This window comes from Astyanax mexicanus, chromosome 8 (assembly GCF_023375975.1).
Source record: "Astyanax mexicanus isolate ESR-SI-001 chromosome 8, AstMex3_surface, whole genome shotgun sequence".
NCBI lineage: Eukaryota > Metazoa > Chordata > Actinopteri > Characiformes > Acestrorhamphidae > Astyanax > Astyanax mexicanus.
In genome coordinates, this window is record NC_064415.1 from 17,389,576 (window position 1) to 17,409,422 (window position 19,847).

The window sequence follows — 19,847 nt, forward strand, 5'->3', positions numbered from 1 at the left end:
CTCGGACTGCACTAGACTCTTATTGAGGGAAGAAGTGTGCCCTCGGAGTGAGGAAGTGAACACCAAAGGCCCGTTTATAGAGAATCTGCCCTGAGAACTGCAAACCGCTAGAGGGAGCCCGAGAGGGAGTCCTCAATGAATTGGGGTGAACGGAGCTAAACGGATAAAACCTCAAATTAAAAAACAGTAACTAACTACTTATCCGGGATATTCTTTTAATTTTAGAAAATACAATGAAGTAGTTTGCTAAATAAGCAAAGAAAACTTGTTTTTCTACATCAAACGGTTTTTAGGCAGTAAAGGCGCTAGCATTACTGCTACTCTGTGCTCCTCGCTGTTGAGGTGAGCTGATCCAGAGCATGCAGCCAGAGCAGGTTTAAAAGACGTATGACTGGAGTCTAAAAATCCACAAATCATTTTTTTCAGTGCTGAAACATATTATATATATATATATATATATATATATATATATATATATATATATATATATATATATATATATATATATATATATAAATTATTTATAAATAATTATATATATTATACTAGTGCATCTCAAATAAAATTGTATGTCATTTAAAAGTTATTTTACTTCAGTATTACACACAGAGTAGTCTATTTAAAGTGTTTATTTCTTTTATTTATGATTATAGCTTACAGATAACGAGAACCCAAAAGTTAGTATCTCAGAAAATTTGAAAATTATATATATATATATATATATATATATATATATATATATAAATATATATATATATATATATATATATATATATATATATATATATATATATATATATATATATATATAATTCCAAATCCTGCTGGAAAATGAAATTCACATTTTCATATTCCAACATTACCAGGTTGTCAGCAGAGAGAAGCATGAAGTGCTGCAAGATTACATGGCTCTCTCATCCATCAGTGATTGTGTTAAACTTCACACTAGACCTTAAGCAGCTTGGACTGTGTTTCTCCATTCTTCCTCCAGACTCTGCTCCCTTGATTTCCAAATGAAATGCGAAATTTACTGATGGTCAACTTCTTGGACCATTCATCCAGCATTATTAACACTGCTTACAGAGCAGCTACATGACTTAAATTATGGTGAAAACAAAATATCTTATTTTACCTTAATGCTCTGCCCCCTGATGGTTGAACAGAAGCTCCCTAAGTGTGAATTCTCCTGTGTAAAGTATCTTTGTCTGTACCGGAAGGAGTGTGAAGATTTGGCGCGGGGCGGACACATGAATCTTTGTTGGGTGAATCTGAATTATAATTTTAAAGCTTGACTCGCGGTTCTTACAGCTGGAATTCCGGTGTTTATTAAATATATATCGAGTCTTTATAATCACCGCCTGCAACCAACTGTTTAAAGCCGCTGTCAGCGCTTCTATTAGTGTTTTAGCTTCTTTATCAAGCGCATTAATGTGATTTATATAGATTACTTCAGCTGATCTCACCCCAAACCGAGATAATATAGTTACTCTTCACACTGACAGTACATACAGTTACAGGATTAATAATGAGGGGTTCAGGAAAAGCTGAGAATAATGGTAAGTTAATTCTTAAATTGTTTATCAAATGTTGTGTAATGTTATAATGGATGTTGTTTAGGCTTTTTCTCTCATTGGATTTGTCCTGTCTCTCTACCTTTTAGATTTTTTTATTTTATTTTCTCTTTTGACACTCCTTTAATTAAAAATATGTAAAAACACTGCATGGTTCTATATATATTACTATAACAATATCTTGCATCTTGGCATGTTCTCCTCCACCAGTCTTACACACTGCTTTTGGATAAATGTATGCGACTCTTGGTGCAGTTCAGCTTGGTTTTATGGCTTGTGAGCATCTATCTCCCTTTTAATTATATATTACTTATATAAGAACAACAGAAATGACATTCAAAGGCCGTATTGAATGCCGTATTCACAGCATTAAGAAAAAAATTCCTATTAAATGAGATTTGTCCTTCATAGAATCATAACTAAAACTGTAGTCTAATTTATTGAGATTAAACATTTAAATTAGCTAATGTGTGCTGTATGACTCAAACAAGCTGCTTTTTATTTTCCTCATCTTATTAATGAGCTTATTACTGCTTATCACTTCAGCTGTGAGGCCTCTAGTTCTTCTCATCACTGCTAAAAAAAATGAGGCTTAGTTTAATAATGTTAATCTAAACTAAAGGCACTGTTGCCATGTGTATCAGTTTTCTCCTGTTTCAAAGTTCGAGTCTTTTGAACGTGTAGGAATCTGTACTCACCACTGTTTGGCTTCATATTTTGTGTTTGTTTAAATTACATTTTAGGAAAACAATCACAATATATTGCCTTGCTTACAATAATGCAATATATTAAATCATAATTCCAGCTAGTGTTTAAATGTTAGAGGTTGGGAGTCTTGGGGACTTTAAAGTGCATATGTTTAAAAATATATATATGTTATCATTTGACGGCACATATCAATGTTACATCACAAACAAAAATCATACAATACGTAGCTCTACTGTAAAATGTAGCAGAAAATGCTTACATAAGAAAAACATTAAGTGTCTTAGGAAACTTCTGTAACCAGTAAGATTTGTTAATCAGGTAACTTCTAGAGTTTTATTTATTTTCTGTAAATTGCATTAATATGAACTTTAAGATCAGTGTTTGCTTTAGCTACTTTAGGTAATCTTTGTAATTCCAGACCCTTTGCTAGCCAGATGTAGAATTTGAGCCTAGTAGATGAAAATGTATATTAAACAGGTACTGTCTTGACTTGTCTGATTTCTACATGTCTCATTCCCCTCATTCAATCATTTAGACGAGTCTTTACCCATCGCATCCCTTCGTCTTTTGGCTCCACCGATGAGACTGGTCTCGGCTGCAGTGTGGAAGGTGATGCAGCAGCGTGATGTGATGCAGTATGGAAAGCTGGAGGAGTTTGTGACCTCTGTCTCGGAGTCTGTACCTGGACTGCTGAGTTACAGACATCAGGCTAAGCTCACTGTGGGTCTTCGGGCACAGGTGAGATTTTTTTGTTTTAGCTGACTGTATTAATATTTTATTTGTCCTAAAAGGGCAAACAAAAACCATCTTCTTGTCTTATCCGTGATGCTCTTTCTTTAGTTCATCCTGCAGCAACTCAGAGTGTCTTCGTCTCCCGACCCTGACCTTATTGTCCCTCATCTGGAGAGACTGCGGGCTCCTCCCATATCCAAAGGCAAAGTCAGTGGTCTTCTTATCTCCACACCAGTCTGGTTTTAAATACTTAACAACTGATAAAGTAACCAGTACTATCTTCTTTTCTGTGTTTTGTATTTCTGTTTAGAGGAAGATTCAGAAAGTTGAATTAGCTGTGAAGAATTTCCACACCCTTGTGCATACATTGCTCAAGAACCCAGAAAGGAGGAAACAATTCTTCCAGGTAAAAAAAAATCTTTAGACTGTTTATAGTTAATAATAAACTTCTCAAAATAAATGTTTCTTTCTTATACTTACATTTATGCTGAATTATCTCCTTCTTTATCTATATCCAGGAGGAGTTTGACTCTCAGTATGGGCCACAGTATGATCTTGCTGTAGAAAAGTTGCTGTGGGAATTCCTGACCAGACTGGACCAGCTGCTTCCAGTCCCAGATCTTGCTCAGGTCTCATTTTGTACATTTTGTTTTTACATTTAATCACCACGTGTGAATCTTAAGTAAACCATATCTTGAAAAAATGTAATATTATTTTAAAATGCAAGTAGGACTGGGTATCGGTGTAAACTTTACAATACCGATAGCAATATAGTACTTTGAATTTGATACCCAAACAATTTTGTGAAAAAATCTTTTTCTAAACTGTAACTAAAAAACACAAAAAAACAATAATTACTCACTCAATAATTAAGAAATAATTTTTATATTAGTCGTGTCAATCACCTAAAAAATTAATTATAGTCATATTTATTTTTTTCAAATGCTGCCAAGTCCCTGTATGTTTGGGAGGGGGCAGTAATTATTGGCATATATGTTTCGTACAAAGTATCAAAAATAAGCACACCTATCAGTCTGTGCCTTTTTGGTATCAAATTTTGAAACTCAGCTTTACTTGCAAGCATTAGCAATAATTTGAGCTGAAAGAATATTATGAAGTGTGTATACATTGTTAACCCTTTAAAATGTACTATTCACTATCATTTTCATCATACCACAGTTTATCCCCTCTCATTTATGCCATTATTCTAAGGGGAGCTGCAGAGTTGCACAAAACAAGGCAGCCAATCAGATTATTTGCATCAATCAGTCATTTGCCTGAAAATGGACATAGAAAAATCGTCTTGTCTTATCAGTGATGTTCTTTCTTTAGTTCCTCCTGCAGCAAATGAAGTTTCATGCAAAAGCACACCTGCAAACAGAAAACATTAGATAAATACAGGATATGGGTCTTTTAATCTAAATATTACAGCATATACTTTTAGAAACATCCCTGTGCCCTGAAGTTCACTAGCTATACTATTTCTAAAGTAAATTATTTATTTGAAAAGTATGTGGGACTGTGAAAGGTGCTGGGCTTAAATGTCTCTATGCTGGTGCAAGCAGAACAGATTCTAGTACGATTGTATTGGGATTAAAAAAATCTCTCTGTGACAGACTTTAGTTAAGTTTATCAGTTTTTTAAGAATCCAGACATGCAAGATTGCAGGACCAAACTAAATATACACTTAATGTAGCTTTTTTTACTAATACTGTGAATTTGGCATTGTCTATTCCTCAGTTATCTCTAGTTGAAGACTTCTTGTGTGTTTCAGACTGTGTCATGGCTTAGTTCTGCACCAGCTGTGCTGGAGGAATGTGCACGCTCTGCATCTCAGCCACAGCTTCTCAGCACTCTGCTCCAGCACGAGAAATGTCTGGGACACCTGGACTCGGCAGGTAAGCAGGGTCACAAGGTAAATTGTGTGGATTTAAAAAAAAAATTATAATTTTCATTTTTTTGTTAGGCAGATTAACTAATGGCATTTCCCTATTTATTTCTGCTTTTTTTATTTTGCTCTTTAGCATCTTTTCCTTCTTCCGTTGGCGAATCTATCCTATCCTCTCTTTCCCTCCCTCCCTCTGGCAGAGTACGGGACACCAACCAATCAGGATCTACCTCCACCCCCAGCGCTGTCCTGAGTCCTGCTCTATCTGCAGAGCGCTCTGGTGGTAGAAAAACTAGGAGTACATCATCACAAATTGCACCAGTGATCGGGACCATATCCAGTAAAGACCTTCCTCAGAGCACTTCAGCCAATCAGGATGAATCGCCTGCTTTGGAAATGGACACAGAAGATATTTTCACAGGGGTGAATTCAAGCTTGTGTCAGAAGAGCAAGAGTTTGCAAGAGGACGTTTCTGAAGAGGAACACTGTGTTGGGAATATGTTTATTTCTGTAGTCAGCCAGTCTTCAAGCACTCCAGAGGAAGACTATGATGAAGATGACATGCGACCAGTGAGGAGAAGCTCTAGGAGCAGGAGGATTAGTGAAACAGGGAAACGAGAGACGAGGAAGAGCTCAAGAGTGCTGGAGCAGAACAGGAAGAGCAACGAAGAGGGGCTTAAAAACTCCAGCAAGAATTCCCCTAGAACTGTCCCGGACTCAAAGTCCCAAAAAGACAAACCTGTCTCTGCTGTCCTCTCCTCCTCTATGAAGCGTCATCTAACAGTCAACATCCCAAAACTGGACATCAGCAAAATCACACAACCTGTGCTGCTCAACACATCGGCCAATCATGATCAGACTCCACCATCTCCATGCCGGTCCTCCCCAGAGCGAGCGTGTAGAGTGAGAAACAGTGACTCTGTGAACCGGAAGAGGAAACTCAGCTGCATGTCGACCCCTGAAAAGAACCTGACCACTGCAGTTAATACACAGTGAGAGGAACTACTTAAATATCAGTGCATGAATATATATGTATGGAAAATAATTGTGTAAAAGTGCCTATGCATTTTATCTATACTATCAATTTCAGATCAAAATAAATACTTTACTGATAAATAAATTATAGATGCGTTCAGTAGAGATTGTACTGTATTGCAGTCTATTTTGTTTTGGTTTGTTTTTGGTATTTGTTTAGGGTTTGTTTGAATTTTATATGCATGCATGAAATATTCTGCAATAAAATTGCAAGTTTTGTTGTTACATTAAATGTTTTATTTTAGAATTTTATCATTTAGGATTTTAAACAATCACACTGTGCTAAATTACTCTGAATCTCTGTTTCCTTGTAGAATATGTGCCGGCTCACCCTGCATACCCAACATCATGACCGGATGGCCAGATAGTCCAGGTAATTTTTATCTATCATTAGTTAAATCCAGTTGGGTTTGGGGCTGACTGAGCATAGACACCTGTGGGACATGGTTGCGGAGGGCGGGTTTTTGCCCCCCCTACCGCTCCACGCTGCTCTCCGCCGATCGTCACTGCCGATCCTGGTGGGGTGGGCGTCCGTGGGTCCCTGGGTGCGTGGCCGGATGCCCTAATGTGGTCTCTGGCCCGCCCCCTTGGTGGCTGTGGCCTGGGGGTGGCTTGGGCCCCCTTGGCGTGGGGGGGTGGGGGGGGGCTGCCGGGTGTCGGGCTGTTCCCAGGTGCTTGGGATCTCGGGGGCCGCATGCTCGGCTCGTGCAGCTCGGGCCAAAAAAAAAAAAAAAAAATCCAGTTGGGCAAGGCAGGATTATGGGTATAGCACTTTTTATACAAAGTAATATATTTACAAAGTATTTTCCCCCCAAAAATGCAAAGATATTAAGAAAGATAAAAGCAATTTTTAGTATGTCCTCCTTGTCAGATAAAAACTCTTATTTTTATGCATTATTTTTTAAAATGGTGTAAATCTTAAGGTGTTCTTTACATTGTGTCAAAGTTTTTATTTTGTTATTTTTTAACAATGACTTTCATTTAGAATTATGGTTATTTACAATCTTACAATTAAAGGAGTGTAATATTTTGTCATATCGTATCAACAACATACATATACCTGACCCAACTATACAGTACATGCAGTTGCAAAGACTGTAATTAGTGCAGTCTAACCAGATAAGGGACAGGACATTTTAAATAATCACTGTACTAAATATGGGATACTATTTGAATGAATTTTGAATGACTACAATCACATTTCTCTTTTTATAAATATGGTGATATAATAGTTTATCATATCGCACATCCCTACTTACAAGTTGTTTGTGTAACAGCAATAATGTTTTAATTTTAAAGTACTGTTTATAAATTTCTACCTCTTATTTCAGGTCGGGCCTCTCCTGTTATTGACTCCACTGATGATATTATAGTTGACTCAGAGGATGAAGCCACTGAGAAAGTGAAAGGCAGGGTAAGTGTGAACATTTGATTCTAATCAAAGTATATGCTGGAATAAAATATACTACTACTAATAATAACACTAATATAAAAACCTTAAGGCTGATTGAGTTGTGTATTTGTGCAGCTCTTCACATCTCGCTACTCCAAAACCAAGAACAACACGTATGTTCCCACTCTGCATGAGTTCTGGACTCCTGCTTTCTTTCGGCGTGACCTCGTGTCTCCAGGAAACGGCTGCAGATGACTTTCACTCAGTTGTTGCCTTTGGATTTGAAGTTATAAACCGGTGTGCTGCTGATTGTCCAGCCTGTTTTCACTTTTACATTTTGGTGAGTGGTAACTGTGTAGCGCTTATTCACCTAAACATGTAAAAATATATATATATATATATATTTTAAAAGTAGTTAAATAAAGTAGTTAAATTTAGTTATGTCAGTATATGTGTTACAATTGCATTTAGAGTATAAGGTGCTATTTTTGTTATGCTATGCTATAATGTGTTTTGCACATGCTCTTAATACAGCTCATTTATGTTTCATTTATATATTTGTAACTTATTTTAGTAAAGCTATTATGCCAGACACTACCTATTACGTTAAATTGTTTTAATTAAAATGCCTAAAATTATGCAGTAAAATCACAAAAGCATGGCACTTTTTATTTTGCACCGTCTAACTAGAAAAAGACAAACACAGAACTCTGAATCCATTAACAGTAGAAGTATTTTCTTTAGATAAATAAAACATAAAGCCAGAGAGCAGTGAGTACAGTTTTCTACACCTTCAAAAGCCTATTGGAAACTGGAGAAAACTGGTACAGGAAGTTGTTTGGCTGACCCACATGACAAAGCTATTGGATTTAATCTCAGTTTTAGCAATGAAAATAAGTATTAGAAGTCTGAGAGGTGAAGTGCAGTAATAAAGATGTGTGGTTGTGGCACAGTGGATACCACCACTACCTGCAAGTGAGACTGGGGTTCAATTCCTGGTCTGGTTGACTAGTAGACTCCTAACACTACACTGACCCACCTCTGTAATAGAAGTCACTTTGGATAAGTGTCAGCTAAATGCCTAAAATGTAAAGTCATTGCTAACAATATAATAGCATACCCATAGAGCACTGCTACTGGACTGTCAGAGTGTTCTAAAACTTTTGCTCAGTAGTGTATATATAAAAAAACAAGCAAATGATGTAAAGATTTATTATACATTTATTTTCATGTCATTGTATTAAAATCAAATATGGCATCTCTGGTATTTCCCATCAGTAGTTCATGATGTATAAATGATTTATGAAATGTAGGATTCTGTTGTAGGTGGTTTAGTATGTTTTTTCTCCCTTTTAAACATAAATGTGCACAAATACATGTACATTCACATACACACACGCACCATCACATTTACAGTCTGCAGTTCATGCCACCCGTGACTGTGATGGTCTCGCCAGTGATGTAAGCAGCGTCATCTGAACACAGGAATGCAACCACTCCTCCAATGTCTTCTGGCACCCCCAGCCTACAATGAATCGAATATTACAAATAAATAATGTAGACGTTTTTAAAACACAATATTTTAGAAAACTGAATGAGCTTTAGTCCCAGGATTCTCACCATTTCCCATGATTTGTGGTCTGAGCTTTTTTTTATCTCCTCAAATAATGTAAGCAACAGCAGACACAAGTGAGTAACTGTGTTGGCTATTCAGTAATCTGATATATTCATGTTGCAGTGCTCACAAAAATTAAAATGACAAATACCTTTTAATGCACAGCTGCTTCATAAACTCATTTGTCACATCTTCACTCTGCCATAACTGCAAAAGAACAGAGGTGAGTTTTTATTAAAACAGTGTTTCTCAATCATGGTCTTGGTGCCCCTCTGCTCTAAACATGTAGTGCTTTCCCTCCTTCCAACACCTCAGATTCAACCAATTAGTTCATATACAAATTTAGAGACTGTTTTTATATATGGAAATTAGGTTAAATCAGCATTACTTAAAAAAGGTGTATTTTCTTTCCTCTTTGCCTCTCTTTACTGTTATAAATTATAAAGGTATAAGTTATAAATTGGCTATCACTAAGGAAAAGGAAACATATTACACAGGCATTTCTGGAGAAGCTGAGACAAAAAGAACTGTCACTGAAACCGAAAATTCCCTCAAAATTACAGAGTGCAGTTAGCGATGTACCCAGCCCAGATTACGAACGTAGAGGAAGGTAGATAAACATCAATTATTCTAAAGCTGTTAATTTAGGGTAAAATGCTACATAATATTGATTTAAGAAGTCTTAACCATTTGGAATTTACTGAGTCGGCCACAGTTCAGTTCTTCTTAGAAAACTTAAAAATACATGCAAATTGTTTTCCAAACCTACAAAGTTTTAAATGTTGGAGCATTTTCAGTGAGGCTGAGATCTGGATTTTTAAAATGCCAGTAGTTTCTTTGTTGTTTTGTCCATTTCTTTTTTGTTACTTGCTCCTACATTCTTAAAGAAGAGGATATTTGAACTGAAGCGAGAGTGGGCCTTAATAAAAAAAAAATCCCAAAGAAGTGTTTTCCCTAAGGGGGACCATGCTTGAGGTCTATCAGGTTTGATCAGGAGTCATTTTTGTACCTTTAATTATATATTTGTTTACTCCAAGTAATAGAAACTAGTTTTCCATCAACATGCACATTCCTACAAAGAGATGTTATTTACCTCTAATTCTTTCAGAAATGTAAACTTGTGTTTTGACCAGAAATCAAATAGGTGTTAAGCTGGTATCTTGAAAAAAAAAACTCTACTCTACAATATACTGAATAATAGTAGAATTGTTTTGTGCTCCAGAAAGAAGGTGGTAGAATTATAGAATAATCCTCACAGCAGAGCTGAAGCGTGTCTTGATGATTCCTGGAGCCACACAGTTGACCCGGATATTACTGTGGGCCAGTTCAGGAGCCAGCGCTCGTGTTAGACCCAGAAGAGCTGTCTTGCTCACACTGTATGGACCCAGACCCTGGAAACACAAGAAAAGGACCAGGTCAGGCAAAATCCTACATTCAGACAACATAGTAAAAACACTGAACAAAAATGACAGAACAAAAATAAGTTGCCCTCACTGGCATTGGCTGGTATCCTGCAACTGAAGACACAAACAACACAGAGCCACCCCTGAAAAGCAGAACAGGTGATATTACAGTAACATAAAGCAAAGGATTTATAGCTATTCAGCTTTCAGCTATTTCTCCTCTGTCTTCTCTTACCCTCTTTTCTCCATGTGAGGCACCACTTGCTTGGTAAGAAGAAAGGAAGCTTTCACATTCACATCGAATATCTGCAGATCATAAGCACAAAAACAAAACAAGAACAGAACAGAAAAGTGTCATGAGCCTTTATGGTTTGTGCATGAGGTCTGCTTACCATATAAGCTACTATGACTTTGGTTTACTTTTAAAAGGAAGCACAGTTATTATATTCATTATTAACAAGCAATTATGGAATTACATGTTTAATTACACTGTAAATGACTCATGAATTCATTACATCTGATTTATATTATGTGTCTGAACATACAGTTTGTTTTCTATTTCTTATTTGGTTTTAATAAAGCTTTTTTATTTGTGAAAATCTACACTGTACATAACTTTTATTCAAATGTAAATAATAAAATACAATATTCAATCATCTAAAACTTCAGATGTTTTTTTTTATTATTAATATTGTATCACACAATGCCATTGGTACTATGCCAAAGAGATACAAATGTATAAATATTTTCAGTGACCTAATTATGTATACTGATATGTTTATTCAGTGCATCACTGCATTGAACTATACCTTGGTCCAGACTTCGTCTGTTGAGTCCAAGATGTTTCCAAAGAAAGGGTTCACAGCTGCATTTGAGACCAGGATGTCGATACCCCCACACTTCTCCAGAGTCTAATAGAAAAATGTATGATAAAAATTCTGTGTAGTGATTCTTCTGTTTACCAATTCAGGACAAAAAGAACCTGAGAGCTCACCAAGCTGATCAGCTTTTCTCTGTCCTGTTCGATCCCCACATTACAGCTGGTCCCGATCACTTGGATGTTTTCACTGCGTAACTGTGACACAGCCTTGTCCACGTTGGCTTGCTTACGACTGCTTACGACAACATGAGCTCCTCTCTTCCCTAACGCCTGTGCAGCAGCCAAGCCGATCCTGAAAAAAAGGGTTGTTGCACTGCTTTAATAACTTTGTCTACTGTGAATATTATAAATATAATATAATCTTAAACATTAGACCCATATACCATGCAATGACTGTATGTCATTTTTTAGTACCTCTTGATTAATTTAATGTCACCACTTTATAATCTCTTGCTGATTGGCACCTAACTTTGGCAAGTCCAAATGATGGACAGAAACTAGAGGTACTACTAAAAATAAATATTATTAAACAGGTAGATATATGTAATTAACTTTCATTTTACCAGAACTTGCAATGACCAAAAATAACAATTAGCTGCTAAGTGACAGTAAAAGTAGATCTGATACCCATCTGTGGATGCAGTAACTATAGCGACTTTTCCAGCAAGGCTGCTGTGGGACATCATTCTTCTGCCAGCGACAGGGTTGATATAAAGGCACTTAGTTACTGCCCTCAACATTACCTTGAAATGATGAGAGGAAGAAAAAATAATGTAAAGTTAAATGTCCAGAATGACCTGTAATGACTATCATGACAGATGTTTGAAAGTAGTTGGAGAAGATTACCATTAGCATTATTATAATATCATTATTATTCCTCCCTTAAAGACACCAAAAATACTAGGGGTGGGAAAGAATATTGATATCACAATATATTTTATTGTTTTTCATTTGCGTTACTGTTTCGTCACTCCACGTGGTGGCATTAATCAAATGAGCAGGGTAAACCAGCGGTGAAGTATATTGGTTTTCAAATAAATCTATAATTCCTGGTATTTGCTTATTTAGGAGTATTTTATCCTCTTCAGTAACAGTACTGTAATATCATCATTATTTTGGGAAATGTATCGTGATAATATTGTATCGCGCGATGCCCTGTGATTCTTACCACTAAGAAATAGTACCACACCTGAAGCTCTCAGACATCTCTTTACACACGATGGATACTTAGAACTGGGTCAAAAACTCCAATCTAATTCATCTCATATACCATCCCACAGTAATGGAGAATTAAGGTTTATAACTTGAAGTGATGCAGTTTCAGTGCTTAAGGGGGAGGTCCTTTTTAAAATCAGCTTCACAGCAATATAATACCAAACTTCTCTTTTTAGTCACCAGAAAAACAAACCAAACACTCCAACTGGAGCTTAAATAATCGGTTCTGGAAAGATGACATTTGAGAGTACACTGTGAATTATGCCGTTGAAATAATCATAATCAAAGAAGCAGCCTCAGGAATTTATTTCACACATATTACAACATAATCAGTTTTTCTACACTGTAGATTAATATTAAAGACATGAAATTACATAGTAAATAGTATAATTAAACAGTAACAGTATAACAGTATAAGTGTTAGGCCTCCACAATCCCCTGATCTAATGGGGATTTGGGATGAGCTGAAGCTTCACAGCGTGAAGGAAAAGCAGCAACTATTGTTCAGCACCTCCAGGAACTCCTTCCTTCAAGACACTGAGAAAACTATTCCAGGTGACTCTACCTCATGAAGACACTGAGATTGAAAAACCAAGAGTGTGCAGATCTGTACTCAAAGCTAAATGTGCTACTTAGAAGAATGTTAAAGTATAAAACATATTCCCCTTTGTTTAACGCTTTTTGTTTTCAAGATAATTTCATGTGTTCCTGTATAGCTTTAATGTTTTTAATATTAAATCTACAATGTAAAAAATCATAAAACATAAAGAAAATGTACAAACTCACAGGAGTGTGTCTGGTTGAACTGATAAACAAAAAATACTTACATAATCAGATATATCCTTACAATTTTAATATAGAACTTACTTAGACTTCATATCATAAATTGACATTTCTCCTACGAATATGTTTAATTTTTTTTTGTCAGTCATATTACTCAGCCCTAATAATAATAATAATAATAATAATAATAACTGAGAAAGTGTTATTCTGGCCCTGGATTAGCTCCTGCTCCTCATGATTTAGAGATTCCCTGAATCACAACACACACCATCCCACAAATCAGTCAACATCCACTTTTCTCCTGAATTTAGGAACACTACAATGTGCAGGACCAGAGCTGGGCACTATGCCTTGAGCTCAATTATATGTACATCTGCTCCAGATTATTTTCCATGAAGATTAATTATGTAAACTGCAGGTAGAATTAAACAACAGCTCTGAATTTAAGTAGTTATAATAATAAGTATAATATACTATAACTGAAATACCTAAAAAAGTGTCTACAAACGTTTGGACAAATAGTTTGCAGAGAAAATACATGGCTTCATGATTATTTTTATACAGTGGTATAATTCAGTGATTCACACCACAAACTGGGTCATAGGTTAACTGGGTCAAAGGTTACAAAGGTTTGTATTAGCCCTGCAAAGACGCAAACGTTTCTCAAACAAAAGACAGAATATATAAATGTAATTCATTGTATATTTTGCAATTAAGCTAGATTAAAGTTGAGAATTAGCTAGACAAGGTAAGAACAACTTTCTTTGTACCAAAACAAACAGCTAATGAAAATCAGCAGCTGCCTTAAGATCAGCCTGTCCTCTATTTCTTATAGAACTATCATTAAACACACACAGCTGAACTGAAGAGCAATCACGCAGCGGTAAGATTAATTCTGTGGTTTATTTGTAGTAGAACTCAGCAGAGAGCTGAGCTGTAGATGTTACCTCTTGAGGCAGCGGGGTCAGTGTGCGAGAACTGTCAGGAAAAGGCTGGTTTATTCTGAAGTCCGCCTTCACTCAGGCAGCCATGTTCGCGGATGTTGTCTCGAATCTCCTGCAGCTGATTGGCTGAGCCTCGCGCTGTCCTTTTCTCATTGGTCAAGCGCTGGGGCCATGTGCAATGTTTATTTTTCCAAAAAAAAAAAAATATATATATATATATAGCAGAGCTGTCTTTAAGAATTATGTATGCATGAGAATGGGGAGGAGGTTCTTCCTTAATCAAGACAATCATTCATTTCTCTCTCTCTCTCTCTCTCTCTCTCTCTCTCTCTCTCTCTCTCTCTCTCTTAATTCAATTTAATGCTTTTACCAATCACACATAAGTGATATTTGTTTTACAGTTCCCTTATTAGTCAAAATAGTCTAAAAAATGGTATCTGAGTTGACTTTTAATAGCTAAAAAACAAATAAAATATATATTTTTTTACAGTTTCCTTATTAGACAAAATAGTGTAAGAAAGGATATCTGAGTTGACTTTTAATAGCTAACACACAAACAAAATATATTTTTTTACAGTTTCCTTATTAGTCAAAATAGTCTAAGAAAGGATATCTGAGTTGACTTTTAATAGCTAAAACACAAATAAAATATTATTTGTTCACAATTAGTCAAAGAAGTGCAAAAAAGGCTCACAGGTCTAAAGGCTCTACAGGTGTGATTTTATACGTTCTGAGGAGCAGTGCACCCAGTGTCCAGGGGATGGCGACAAATTACAAAATAAAAGTCACCACTAATCAATAATTGACTGAATCTTCTCTTAATAATTAGCTAACAAACAAACAAAAAACATATTTAAATTAGTTGCCGTCTGTATAACTGTTTAACCCGTTCAGACTATGTTCTAGTGATCAAAAAATATAAAAATGCTATTTCCTCTCACACAAACACAAACAAATCCTAATATAAATGTAATCCATAAATTCTAACATAAAATCTTAAACAAAAAAAAAATCAAATAACTAATATATTTAATTTTTGTTCTAAATCACAAAATTAGTAAAACGTAGCCCTTACTTAGCGTGTTGGCTTTAGTGGTGACATGCCCTAAAGTCTGAATAGCTGTTTTTTTTCTGTGCAGTAGGTGGGGCTATGCTACTGTTTCAATGGCTTGACATTTTTTTATTGACTAATTCATGGAAAACATAAAAAAATATATAATGAAGGCAGCGTCTAAAATTCTTAAGACATCCTGTGAAAATTACACTGTTTGCTCCAGTTTTAGCTAGATATAGTCCTGACTGCGTTTAAAGTGTCAGTATAAAAAAATATAATTTAAGGCATCTGAAATGTGTGAGTGAGTAGTAGCTAGGTTAACAAGCTAGCTAGCTAATCTTAGTTGTCATAGCAACCCTGTTTGGTGTTTTCGTTTGCCAGTGAGAAATGTAACTTGTAAACTAGCTAGCTGGCTACAAAGTTATCTACAGCACCTTACAGCTTTTATTTTATGTAATAGAACCTGGTTATATTTTTTACCAAGATATTTATTTTGTAAAATATGTAAGGATGCATAATTTTGGACAAATGCACGTTTTTTAGCGCTGCTTTAGCTTGTTAGCAGCTAGCTAACTGCATGAACTAGCACTGAAATTAGCTAACATCAACCTAACAGCATTATAAGAAAAAATACTGACTAGCGTTGCCAGTGATTTGGTTAACCTAAATCACATTATTTTGTTTCCAGGTAAGCTATTGCACTCTTTATTAATGTAATATGACATCCATAATGTACACAGACAATGTTAGCCTAGGTTTGTTGTGTGATCAGAGTGGGACATTCCTGTAAATTAAGAGATGCCGATATTCTTAATGCACTATATTGTAATATGGTATTCATTTTGTTGTTTAGTGATTACTGGTGTTACATATCTCTATATGTTTTAACCCCCTCAACCCCATACATTTACCAATAAACTAAATATAGATAAAGCACATTGTCACACAGTCACCATACTGCAGAGATATTTAGCATTTTATATTGACATATTATTATGTATGTATAATTATATTTACTGTCTCCCAAACACTGTGACATTTTGCTTGATAACTGATAACTATATATTGTCTCTGTCCAATATAAAACATGGAGCTTATTTCCAAAACAGCAACATTACAGGAGAGAGATAAAACCTTATTTTTTAAACGGAAGTCGGTGTAAAAATAGTTTATTTCAGGTAATTTTGGTTATTTCTATTGATCAAGAAATTTTGGCTTGGTATAAGGGACAGTTTTTATATATTTTTTATTTATTATTTTATTTTATTGAATAAATGGAGATTTTTTTTTTTTTTTTTTTTTACTGGACAGCGAGGATATGAGTCCACTATAAATTTGTTTTACAAAGCATGCTTTCACAGTGAGCGAAGTAACTTAAGTCCAAATGTGAAGTTTGTTCAATAGGAATGTCCCTCTGATCTTTTCTTAATACACAGACAAAACTGTGAGTCTATTTCCTATGGCTTACTTGAGAAAACCTGCTTTGCCAAATACTAGCTGGAGTTTCATGTGATTAACCTTCATCTTCAGCTTGTGAAATTAAGTCACATTTGATATTTGTTTTGTTTTTTTCTTTTTTTCTTTAGGCATGCGATGCAACCTTGAAACTGTAGGAGAAGGTCAGTTATTTTGAACAAAAATGTTATATATTATATATAATATTATTTTCCCTTTAAAACACATATAAACAATATAAACTTTACTCCCTGTTTTTGTTTGTGTCCAAAAGTCAGTAAGCAGAATAATGCAGCACAGGATTCACAACACCGTGTGCAGAATAGAGAAGGTAAAAGAATGAGAAACATCTGTGTGCATAAAGTAGCAGGTTTACTTAAGCAGAGCAATCTACCACATACTCACTACCAAAGATATTCTTATTCTTCTGTTCAATGTAGTTGGAAGTAGGTGAGTAGATAGGCTGGAGAAATGTAATATATATTGCGTGTTTTCTGATACTGAAAGTCAACACCGAAGCCACAATTACCATGCGGAGGAGCAGATTTATAATTCTCATCACTATCAGCGTTGTGATTATACTTATTCTGCTTGGTGCAGTAGTCATCACTGGTAAGTTATGTATTTTGTTTATTATTATGATTAAAATTAACTTTATAATTAACTTTTTAAACAACAATATTTGTTTAAAATATTTGAAAATCTAATTAGATCTGTTTACCTTCTGTTTGAGACTGTTTTATATCAGACAAGTTGTGTCATGATAAATTGTGACAACAAACATATGTTTAAATAAAATTTTTCTGACAGCTTCTAAGGTGGTGGAATTGAACAGTCTGCTTAATCCAGGTAAATATCATTGTAAACACCAATTTCTAACTTGTAATGTTAATTGGTCAACTAAAATCACATACATCCACGTGAATGTTTATATTCTCCAATAGGTTTGACAGAGACTCAGAAGGAGTTTCCCAGTCTGTCAAGTAAGAAATATCCTTGTATTATAAGCATGCTTGTAATAGCTGTATTACAATTCAGTGTACAGGACTTGATAATTTAATAATCCTTTGCTACACAACTTTTACTTTCTGCTATTTTTTTCTTTGTGTTTATTTAAATTCTTAAAATAGGAAGAGGAGGTGTGGTTCCAGATCAAGGTAAGAACATTAACCACTTTTTACCCTACTAAGTGATAAGTACTTTTAGATACACACTTATCTGCTTTGTCAGTAGTGTCTCCAGCTTGCACTGTGTTTGTCTATCTTAGACATTTCAGTAGTGGCTCAAACAATTATAACTGTGGGCAGATTCCTGTACAGTGTGTTTTTTCTTTTTAATCACACTTAAATTTAGCTCACCTGTTAATTGCCATTTTAGGAGGTCTTTTAAAGTTAGGAAATCTGCAAACTGTGCTGGACTTTCTCCTTTCATGCCCATTACTGTTTTGAGTTCTACACTTTACTGATGTGCAGTAATTGTCTCTGTTTACAGTGTGGCACTGGATCGTCAGTGCTAAAGGTAAATTGACCAAAAAATTATTATTGAAAGCTGCATATCACATGACATGAGGTGATCTATTTTGGTGTCAGCAAATGTTTCAACATACATAGTTATGTTTGCTCACATCTCATAGTGTAACTTTTGAACATTTGAAACATTTTAAATGCTTGTTGTTGAATTTCATTTTCTACCTTTTTCCTTTTTTTCACTTTGTCAACAGTTAAAATGGTGTTTAACCCTAAATCTGCTCACGCTCTCCTCAGAGTAAGCAATGATGGCAAGCGTCTTCATCAAGCCTTCCTCAGCAGTCCTCCCCGAGTCCCGACAGCTGAGACATATCGGAGGTGTATCTGTGTTTCATCAAAGGCCCTCCTCAGCACAAGGGTTTATTTTGAACTTCAGGTGACACAGACTGTCCCCTGGACTGTGGGGTTCCGTACAGCATCTTTTGATGCTGATCACATTCCTGATTTTTTTTCTGAGTTTGGCATCTGGACAATTGCATCAGCAGATGGTAAAATAGTCATCAATGATGGGAAGCCCACTCCCACACTTTATGTCACACCGACTCGAGTTGGACTGTACCTGGATTACAAGCATGGTCAGATATCCTTCTATGATGCAGTGACTAAGTTCCACCTCTATACATATCTTGTCAGCTTCAAAGAAAAGCTTCTGTTTTATGCGGCTGTTGATGTTAGGGCAGAAGAGACCCATGGTGCATTTATTATTTTTTCCTAATTAGTTCTTAATTAGACGACTGATTTAGTGTTAGCAGTCAGTGCTGAATGTCAGCTGTTGCTGCAATTGTTCTTTATTATTTCTACACTTAATTTATTTGCCCAGCATTGCATCAATTAAAATTACAGAAACTTCTGCAATACACTTAAAATAAAGGTGAAAAACTACTATTTTTGTTTGCATCAGAACCATATTATAAGACCTGAATTTAAATATTTTTCCCATTTACTTTAATTTTGCACCTCTTTGACGATATTGACAATCTAAATTCATAAAACTTGATTTCATTTTCCCTAGAATCTCTAGAATCTCTTTTGTACTTACTTACACTTAAATATTAAATTTATATGTTTAAATACAATGACTATTTTAAAATCTAAGAACGTATTTACCCATATGATAAATTATATTCTAAAGTTCACAGAATAACATACATGGTAAGATATGCTTACCACGATAATGTATGTATAATATATATGTATAAATCCTGGGTAATACCTAGGAAGCTAGTTGTATTGTTACCATCAAATGTCATCAGATGTTCCCAGTCATTAGGGTATAGTGCTCTGCAGAGTAAGCTACTGTAGCTCATCCCAGCTTTTGCTTGAAGTGATCTAACTTTAAACTGACAGTCTGTAAGTTTTTGTTGAGAATGTGTAATTGCACCTAAGATGCTAAAAGTATTTGTAAATCATCTGATGGAGCTGTCTAAATAAATATTAACCAAATTCTCCTCAGCATTTCCCATTGGCTCCTTTGAATTTGCATTTTTATTTTCAGTTGTTTCAAATGCTAGTAAGACCCAGGTGCAAATAGTGACTCCCAGTGTGTTTAAACCATTCCACTGAATGGTTGTAATTGTCTTGTTGTAACTTCCAAATTAAACTTTTTTTTTTTAATCTTTTTCCAACTCTGATAACTCTAATAACA

At 35.3% G+C, this 19,847-nt stretch overlaps 3 protein-coding genes across 11 annotated transcripts; 2 read left to right on the forward strand and 1 right to left on the reverse strand.

The window, feature by feature from the left end:
* The first annotated feature begins 1,210 nt into the window (after window positions 1-1,210).
* On the forward strand, window positions 1,211-8,585 carry tinf2 (TERF1 (TRF1)-interacting nuclear factor 2). Its single transcript, XM_007250212.4, has 10 exons — window positions 1,211-1,556; window positions 2,815-3,017; window positions 3,120-3,218; window positions 3,322-3,417; window positions 3,530-3,640; window positions 4,786-4,909; window positions 5,036-5,891; window positions 6,249-6,307; window positions 7,266-7,348; window positions 7,463-8,585. The coding sequence occupies exons 1-10, from the start codon at window positions 1,526-1,528 to the stop codon at window positions 7,580-7,582; spliced, it is 1,782 nt and encodes a 593-aa protein (XP_007250274.2). The 5' UTR covers window positions 1,211-1,525; the 3' UTR covers window positions 7,583-8,585.
* dhrs4 (dehydrogenase/reductase (SDR family) member 4) lies at window positions 8,531-14,311 on the reverse strand. Its single transcript, XM_007250213.4, has 9 exons — window positions 14,171-14,311; window positions 11,853-11,968; window positions 11,340-11,517; window positions 11,155-11,256; window positions 10,581-10,651; window positions 10,437-10,488; window positions 10,199-10,333; window positions 9,094-9,149; window positions 8,531-8,852 (listed from the first exon to the last, which is right to left on the reverse strand). The coding sequence occupies exons 2-9, from the start codon at window positions 11,963-11,965 to the stop codon at window positions 8,738-8,740; spliced, it is 822 nt and encodes a 273-aa protein (XP_007250275.2). The 5' UTR covers window positions 11,966-11,968; window positions 14,171-14,311; the 3' UTR covers window positions 8,531-8,737.
* On the forward strand, window positions 14,038-19,816 carry LOC103023489 (butyrophilin subfamily 3 member A1). 9 transcript variants are annotated; one of them, XM_022678510.2, is made up of 9 exons: window positions 14,038-14,106; window positions 16,808-16,840; window positions 16,951-17,007; window positions 17,184-17,288; window positions 17,487-17,525; window positions 17,621-17,659; window positions 17,807-17,833; window positions 18,168-18,194; window positions 18,397-19,816. In XM_022678510.2, exons 2-9 carry the CDS (start codon window positions 16,810-16,812, stop codon window positions 18,915-18,917), a joined length of 846 nt encoding a protein of 281 aa, XP_022534231.1. In that variant the 5' UTR covers window positions 14,038-14,106; window positions 16,808-16,809; the 3' UTR covers window positions 18,918-19,816. The 9 variants fall into 9 exon arrangements, with proteins under 9 accessions (XP_022534231.1, XP_022534235.1, XP_022534234.1 ...); XM_022678513.2 differs by lacking the exon at window positions 14,038-14,106 and adding an exon at window positions 15,207-15,909 and having other exon boundaries at window positions 18,440-18,578; XM_022678509.2 differs by lacking the exon at window positions 14,038-14,106 and adding an exon at window positions 15,219-15,909.
* Window positions 19,817-19,847: the final 31 nt, after the last annotated feature.

Coding starts and splice junctions, on each gene's coding strand:
- dhrs4 (XM_007250213.4), bottom strand. CDS start 11,965: ATGTTGAGGGCAGTAACTAAGTGCCTTTATATCAACCCTGTCGCTGGC. Junction 10,489..10,580: donor CCTCACATGGAGAAAAGAGG/GTAAGAGAAGAC, acceptor TCTGCTTTTCAG/GGGTGGCTCTGTGTTGTTTG. Junction 9,150..10,198: donor AGACACGCTTCAGCTCTGCT/GTGAGGATTATT, acceptor GTTCTTTTGCAG/TTATGGCAGAGTGAAGATGT.
- LOC103023489 (XM_022678510.2), top strand. CDS start 16,810: ATGCGATGCAACCTTGAAACTGTAGGAGAAG. Junction 16,841..16,950: donor CCTTGAAACTGTAGGAGAAG/GTCAGTTATTTT, acceptor TGTGTCCAAAAG/TCAGTAAGCAGAATAATGCA. Junction 17,526..17,620: donor GAACAGTCTGCTTAATCCAG/GTAAATATCATT, acceptor ATTCTCCAATAG/GTTTGACAGAGACTCAGAAG.
- tinf2 (XM_007250212.4), top strand. CDS start 1,526: ATGAGGGGTTCAGGAAAAGCTGAGAATAATG. Junction 3,018..3,119: donor CTGTGGGTCTTCGGGCACAG/GTGAGATTTTTT, acceptor CTCTTTCTTTAG/TTCATCCTGCAGCAACTCAG. Junction 5,892..6,248: donor ACCACTGCAGTTAATACACA/GTGAGAGGAACT, acceptor GTTTCCTTGTAG/AATATGTGCCGGCTCACCCT.